The sequence below is a fragment of the Erinaceus europaeus genome, chromosome 1 (assembly GCF_950295315.1).
Source record: "Erinaceus europaeus chromosome 1, mEriEur2.1, whole genome shotgun sequence".
Classification (NCBI taxonomy): domain Eukaryota; kingdom Metazoa; phylum Chordata; class Mammalia; order Eulipotyphla; family Erinaceidae; genus Erinaceus; species Erinaceus europaeus.
In genome coordinates, this window is record NC_080162.1 from 96,103,693 (window position 1) to 96,111,746 (window position 8,054).

The window sequence follows — 8,054 nt, forward strand, 5'->3', positions numbered from 1 at the left end:
CTTCTGATGGGTCAGTATTAATGTTTACCCCTAGAAGAGCATCTGCTCTGTCATCCATCTTATCCTTCTGCCTCCGAAATTCAAACTTATATTCTAAATTAAATCAAACTTAACATCAGTCTTCTCTCCCACTGCTGAACTTCCCATCACTTAATCTTCTTGAAACACACACACACAGACACAGACACACACACACAGACACACACACACAGACACCAACAACAACCAGCAAAACCCAGCCTGCTCAGAGTGAGAGCTAAATTGCCTCTGTTAGAACCTACAGCTACATCAGCCACACGGGGGTGGGGGGGGTGGGGGGGGATATTCAAAGCTTCTCCTCCCATGTTTTCTTCTCTGTGGCTTCCTCTGTCAACTCCCCTCCTCCCCAAGTCTCCTAGCCCCAGCACTGGATGTTAGGCTAACAGTAACCCACCTGAATGATTTTTCTATCTCCCTGTTTGTATTGTTGCTTGAAGACTTTCTTCTTGGAGCCCTAAATGTCTAATCTGAGCTCCCCCAAAACCTTCACAGTCCCACCCCCAGCAATGCTGACAAGAGTTTCTGGGTATGATGCCATGAGGTGCACATCTTGTTTCAGACTCTGGGCTCCTTCTTAGATGAGAGCTATCAGATACAGCAAGTCTACCACATTCTTGCACATGCATTTTTTCCCTTTCTTTTTCTTTTTTAATTTTCTGTTTTGAGATTAATAATTGTTTACAAGATTGTAAGATTTCAGGGTGTAGTTTAACACTGCACCCGCCCTCCCAATGATAACTACCATTGCTCTCACAAAGTCTTAGAGACAGTTTGCTTCTTTTTGTTTGTTTTGTTTTCCATATATATTTCTTGAGCACCTGTAAAGAACCCCGAACTGCTCTTCAGAGGTTAGCTGGGCTCAGTGGTTGTCTGGAAGAGGGAGTCCTCAGTCTAGCCCCTCACTTGTTCTTTTTACTGAAATTGGGCCTCTGTCTTGTTCCTTTTTTTTTTTTCTTTTCTTTTCTTTTTTTGGTTTTAGTTTTCTTTCTCCCTTAAGGCCCCAATGCTCTTGCCTCAGATAGAAATAGTCAGAGTTCTGGATGCCAGCACGATGCCGACCAGACTTCCCTGGACAGATGACCCCACCAATGTGTACTAGAGCTCTGCTTCCCCAGAGCCCCACCCTACTAGGGAAAGAGAGAGGCAGACTGGGAGTATGGATCGACCAGTCAATGCCCATGTTCAGCGGGGAAGCAATTACAGAAGCCAGACCTTCCACCTTCTGCAACCCACAATGACCCTGGGTCCATACTCCCAGAGGGAGAGAGAATGGGAAAGCTATCAGGGGAGGGGGTGGAATAGGGGGTGGATCAGGTGGTGGGAATTGTGTGGAACTGTACCCCTCTTATCCTATGGTTTTGCTAATGTCTCCTTTCTTAAATAAAAAGAAAAGAAAAGAAAAGAAATAGTCAGAAATCAAGAACGAAAGCATCAAAATCTTTCCCTGATGCCACAGTACTACCCAGTGACATACTTAGAGCTTGAACCTGGTTCATATGCATGATGAAGCAGACATCCTTCCAGGTGAGTTATCTCACTGATTTCCACCACCACTCCTTTTTTGTTGTTTATTCTTGTTCAAATTTTAACTTTTTTTTAAATTGGGGCTGAAAGATGACTCATCAGCAAAAGCTAATGCCTTACCATGTGTAAGGCACTGCATTTGCCTTCTAGCACCCCACAGGATAGCACCAAGAGAACTTCAAGGTTGGTGGAGCAGTGCATCAGCCTCTCTCTCTTCTAATACTCTAACAGTTAAAAAAAAAAATTGAACTGGGAGAGCAGAGTAGATTGCATAATGGTTATGCAAGGAGACTCTCATGCCTGAGGTTCTTAAGTTAGTCGGGCTGTAGTGCAGCAGGTTAAGCGCAGGTGGCGCAAAGCACAAGGATCATCATAAGGATCCCGGTTCGAACCCCGGCTCCCCACCTGCAGGGGAGTCGCTTCACAGGCGGTGAAGCAGGTCTGCAGGTGTCTATCTTTCTCTCCTCCTCTCTGTCTTCCCCTCCTCTCCCCATTTCTCTCTGTCCTATCCAACAACAACAACAACAATAATAACTACAACAATAAAACAACAAGGGCAACAAAAGGGAATAAATAAATAAAATAAACATTAAAAAAAAAAACACCAGGTGCAATCCACCTACACCACCATAAACCAGAGCTGAGCAGTGCTCTGCTATTTAAAAAAAAAATTAAAAAATTGAACTGGAGAGGAGGCTCAAGGGCACGTGAGGGTTGGAGTTCACTCCCCAGCACTGCATCATTTAAAAAAAAAAATTATGAAGTTAGATACAGTCTCACTGTGAAGAACTGAAATAATTTAGATAAAGATCAAGTCTTGCAATATTTTATTGTTCATGCCATCCACACAGCTATAGCCTGCAGATTTGACTTGTAGTATTCATATTCTGAAAATCCACCAAATAAGTTATTTCACTTAAATGTTAAAGCTACTGAAGAATATAGTGTAAAGGAGGGTCAGGTGGTAGCCCGGTGGGTTAAGTGCACATGGGAGTCGATTCACAAGTGGTGAAGTAGGTCTGTAGATGTCTATCTTTCTTTCCCCCTCTCTGTCTTCCCCTCCTCTCTCCATTTCTCTCTGTCCTATCCAACAATGACATCAATGACAAGAATAATAATAACCACAACAATGATAAAACAACAAGGGCAACAAAATGGGGGGAAATAGCCTCCAGGAACAGTGGATTCGTAGTGCAGGCACCGACCCCAGCAATAACCCTGGAGGCAAAAAAAAAAAAAAAAGAAAGAAAGAAAGAAAGAAAAGGAAAAAAAAAATTGGTGAAGCAGGTCTGCAGATGTCTATCTTTCACTCTCTCCCTCTCTGTCTTCCCTTCTCTCAATTTCTCTCTGTCCTATACAACAACAACATTAACAACAATAAGGGCAACAAAAAAGGGGGGGGGGAAACGGCCTCCAGGAGCAGTGGATTCATAGTGCAGGCCCTGAGCCCCAGCGATAACCCTGGAGGCAAAAAATAAAAATAAAAAAAGAATATAGTGTAAAGAAACAAGCAGCTTTACAGGGCTAGTAATGAAGCATTATCTATGAATCTCTGTCAACACACTCAGCAATTTTAGGTGAGGATTTTTTCCTTTTCAGTGCTTATTTCAGTCAGTGTTGAGGCTTCACTGCTCTAGATAGGCCTTCTCAGGTGTAGCGACAGAGACAGACAGGAGGAGAGAGTGAAAGACGGCAAAGCAACAAAGCTTCCCCCAGTGCGGTGGGGACTGGGTTCTAACACATCCTCATAGGCGAGCTATCTTGCTAGCCCTAATGTTTATTTTTGAATACCATACTTATGTTATGGCTCCACTATTGAGCATTTTAGACATTATCCATGGATCTTCTGGCCTGGAAAGTCAAGATTCTACTGTTTTACCCCTTTCTAATTCCACATCACTACATGACTTCCTGAACCACTTGGAATATTGATATAACTTTGATGATTATCAGTCAGTACTCAGTGTTTACACCCCCATTCTGGGAATTTAAATAAGTGGAAACCTTTAGACAATGCAAGTCCTGTATTCTTGAGCTCCTGAGTATCTCCACCTACCCTGAGGGGCCTCTTTCTTATCTTTCCCAGAGGACACAACTCCAGAGCAGAAGGGCAGATAGGACTGCATTAGGCTGTTCAAGACATCTGGGATATAATTGCTTTTTAAAATGACTCACCCAATTCTCTTGTCTTAAGCTTCTCTTTTGCCCACATTTCCAGAAATATATGGTACTATATTTCTGGATTCTTTGGTGACTGGTCTTAAAGGGCTGCTGCTTTGCAAATTAGATAGGTACTATGTTCTCTTAATGCTGGCTTCAAGTCCAGCTCTCCTGTCACCTCTTGACCAGTGGTTTTCTAGCATCCAGAATGCTATTGTGGCTACTGTCTGCCTCCTATCCTGCTCATTGTGGTGTGTTAGGGTTGTTCAGAAGCATTCTTCATGCTTTTGATTAGAGTCAAAGGCCTTTTAAATCTGTCATCCTTATATGCTTAAGTTTGAATGGATATTTTGCTTTTCTTATTAATTTAAGAGATACAAAAGCAGTGGGTTTTATTTCCATATGTATAGATTTCTTTTTCTCTTTCCTTTTGTATACATACTCTGTGACTCACTATCATTTTGTTTCCAATTTCTAAGTCTTTTTTTGTACTATTGTCAGTGAACATGTCACTGTGATTTCATCTTTTGGAAAATAAATGGAAAACGATGATCACTGTTTTTCTTTTGTTTATATATCCATCAAAGCTATATCATTAGGATCAGAAAAATTCACAGCTGTTCTATTTTGTTGGAAGGTTATTGTTTATATTATGGTCAACTATTTCTCCATTCCATTGTGGTTCTGTCACCTTGAATTTTGTTTGAATATTGTTACATCTGCATTTACTGGCTTATGTTTTCCCATCATTATTTTTCAATCTTTTATGTGTTTGCTATTCTCTCTCTCTCTTTTAAGGCCAATCTCCCATTTTCTTTTTAAAAAACATACAAATCTGGTATATTTATATCAATAAATATGACTTTATTAGGATAATTAAAAATGTTTATACCTTTACCATCTCATTTATTCTTTGTTTTCTGTTTAAAGCCTCCCATCTTCTATTTGCCAAATTGTATAACTTGTTACTTTTTTTTCCTATATAATGTTTCAGAAGTTTTTTTTCCACATTCTATTTGATTCCATTTCTATTCAAAGTCGAGTAAGGAACTGGAATAATGATATATATTTTAATTAATTAATTAATTATTTAACCAGAGCACTGCTTAGTTCTGGTTTATGGTGGTGCAGGAGATTGAACCTGGGACTTTGGAGCCTCAGGCATGAGAGTCTCTTTGCAAAATCATTATGTTCTCTCTCCTCCCCCAGTAAAGATACTTAATGTTAGTTTTCTAAACAGTGGAAATGGATAAGGTTGATCAACAGAGAATGCAGCAGGAGTTTTCATCGTTCAAAAACATTACAAGCAGAAGTTAAAACCACTACAAAACAAACAAAGCAACCCTAGAATCTTTTATTTAGTGAAACAGTAGAATCTATCTTCTGGAAACTGTTGGGGGCATGTATTAGGAATAGTTAGAGACTTAGGAACACACTTCTAGATTCTACGTTAAAGTTTTGCCTAATCTTTCCACCCAAGTTTGCACTAGCCCCTTTCTCTTCCTCCTTTTTTATAGTCCCCATCTCTCTGTTCTCCTGTCTTTTTGGCTGACTCTCCTATGGTGAGAGAAGAGAAAGAAGGAAAGAGGTCTTCGGACAGAGGACAAGACTGTGAGCTGAGAGTGATCATCCTCGTGTATTATATGCTCTGGGCAGCATCAAGCATGGTTGGACATCCCTCCTCTTGACAACTGCATCTACTAGACAAATGGCAGGCAAACTCCCTGCCTGGGCACATCTGTCACTTTTAACAGTGAGCAGGGCACATTGTTCCAGGAACCAGAATTTGAGAATTAGTATATTACATCTAGTTCATGCAATTAAATGGAAAATTGTGGGTTATTTTGTCAGCAGGCATATGGGCATTTGAGATCATACTGTAAATGAGTCAAAATTGATCAGTAGTGTTAGGTTCATGATTAGTCAACAATTTGTTCTGCTTTATATCTTAACTCTTTTTCAGCTACCAGGTTCCAGATGCTAGTAGCATGATGCCAACTGACTTTCCTGGGCAGGTGACCCCACCATTGTGTCCTAGAGCCCCACTTCCCCAGAGAGACAGGCTGGGAGAATGGATCGACCTGTCAATGCCCATGTTCAGCAAAAAAGCAATTACAGAAGCCAGACCTTTCACCTTCTGCACCCCATAATGATCCTGGGTCCATATTCCCATAGGGTTAAAGAACAGGAAAGCTATCAGGGAAGGGGATGGGATATGGAGTTCTGGTGGTAGAAATTGTGTGGAATTGTACCCCTCTTACCCTATGGTCTTGTCAGTGTGTCCATTTTATAAATAAAAATTATATACATATAATTTTATAATTATTATAATAATTAAATATATATATATATATATATATAGAGAGAGAGAGAGAGAGAGAGAGAGAGAGAGAGAAAGAGAGAGAGAGAGGGTGGGGACTAGGGAAACTGCAAGGGACTATCATAGCAGTCAGGCTTTGTGGGGAGGGGTTTATGAAAAGGAATATAGTCCCAGGAAGATTTAGGAGTGTTATCCAGGTCAATAATGTCTAGGTCTGAGGTTGGCATCTCTTGGGAGATGCTGGCTCCATTCATGGACTGGGGCTCCCTGATGATAAACATCTGGGCTCAGCTGGGGTCAAGGACTCCTCCTGTGTCTAGGCTGGTGAGTGGAATTGCTGGTACCTGTTTCATTAGTTATTTCTTATTTCTTTCTCTTTTTTTTCTTGCCACCAGGGTTATCGCTGGGGCTTGGTGCCTACACTATGAATTCCCTTTTTTCTTTCTATTTTTTATTTTAACAGGACAGAGATAAATTGAGAGGGGAGGGGGAGACAGAGAGAGGGAGAGAAAGATAGACACCTGCAGACCTGCATTATCACTCATGAAACATTCCCCCTGCAGATGGGAAGTGGGCACTCAAATGCGGGTTCTTGCTCATGGTGATATGTGTGTATAGCCAGGTATGCCACCCCAGGGCCCCCCTCGTTAGTTATTTCTACCAGGAACCAGTGAAGTATAGGAAAAGCGATAGGTAAGGAAGATTGTCTGGTTCAGGAAGTCTGGGAGATAAAGGTTTATTGTGGAGCTGCAGCAGAGGGGCAAAGACCACCCCAGGTGTTTCTCCAGGAGGACCATGTGGGGAAGCTTGTGACAGGGTCTACATGCTACCTGAGTGACTACAGCATGTTGCATTGGTCCACTGGACTCACCAAGCAGCATAATGCGGTTCTCTGACACTGTGGGCCAGGTCAGGGAGGGGCAAAGGCAGGATTTAAGAAGCTAAGGATGCTGACAGCTTTTGGTCACAATCATTGGAGTGGTCTTTCACCAGTGGATCAGTCAGGAAAGTTGAGACATCATTGAGGGTCTAAAGCTCTTTTCTACACAAAATGCAGAGACCAGAAGGAAAATAGTGGTAGGTAAACCAGAGGCAAAGTGCCCAGCTAGGGAGTGGATTCAGGGTTAAGGCCTTATGAGTACCCTATGAGTTAGGATTTGTGCCCAGATGTCTCTATGTTCAGCAGTTTAACCCTTAGCTGTACATAAATAATGGGGTTTCTATGTTACCAATGATAAGGTTTAGTTAAAAATAAATAAATAAAAAGAACAAGGAGAAAAAGAAAGAGAAGGAAAAGGACTGGGTGATGATACACCCAGACCTGAGGTCAAAGCCCTGATTCCCACTTGCAGGAGAGAAGAGTCATGAATGGTGAAGCAGTACTGGAGGAGTCTCTCTCTCCCTCTCTAACTTCCTTCCCCTCTGAATTTCTCTCTGTCTTATAAATAAAAGAAGAGAGAGAGAGAAAGGAAGGAAGGAAGGAAGGAAGGAAGGAAGGAAGGAAGGAAAATAATCACTGGAGCAGTAGATTCATAGGGTAGGGATAACCCTGGTGGGAGAAAAAGAAAAGAAAAGAAAAAAAAAAAAAAGGAAAGGAAAGGAAAGGAAAGAAAAAAGAAAAGGAAAGGGAATTCAGCATCTCAGCCCACATATACAACTGATGTCAAACTTAATTCAGATCAACTTCAGATCTATCTGATTCCAAAGCTGTCATTTGTTCCACGTGACATCTCTAGGAGTTATTTCCCTCCTTTATAAAGTTGTGGAAACTAGACGAGATCGGGCTCTCTAAACTTTTGTTTACATCCACCTTCATGATTTCTTTCATACTCACCTCTCAGATGCACGTAGTCCTTTGTTTGTTTGTTTGTTTTTTACTTACTTATGTTTTATAAAGGAAAGTCTAAGATCACTATCATGAGTGGAATCCAGCACTACTTTCCATCAATAGTCAACCTTTGGAATAAAGGCAGTGAGGGCAGAGGGACAGAGGTGAATGACCTGTGGCAGG

The 8,054-nt window shown here is 41.4% G+C and overlaps 1 protein-coding gene across 1 annotated transcript in view; it reads right to left on the reverse strand.

The window, feature by feature from the left end:
* Positions 1 to 8,054, reverse strand: part of ARHGAP22 (Rho GTPase activating protein 22) — a 240,466-nt gene that overhangs the window by 150,123 nt on the left and 82,289 nt on the right. The window contains exons 4-5 of the mRNA XM_060191343.1: positions 4,237 to 4,262; positions 601 to 606 (exon numbers count right to left, since the gene is read on the reverse strand). Coding sequence (XP_060047326.1) covers positions 601 to 606; positions 4,237 to 4,262 — 32 coding nt within the window. The remainder of the gene's footprint in view (positions 1 to 600; positions 607 to 4,236; positions 4,263 to 8,054) is intronic.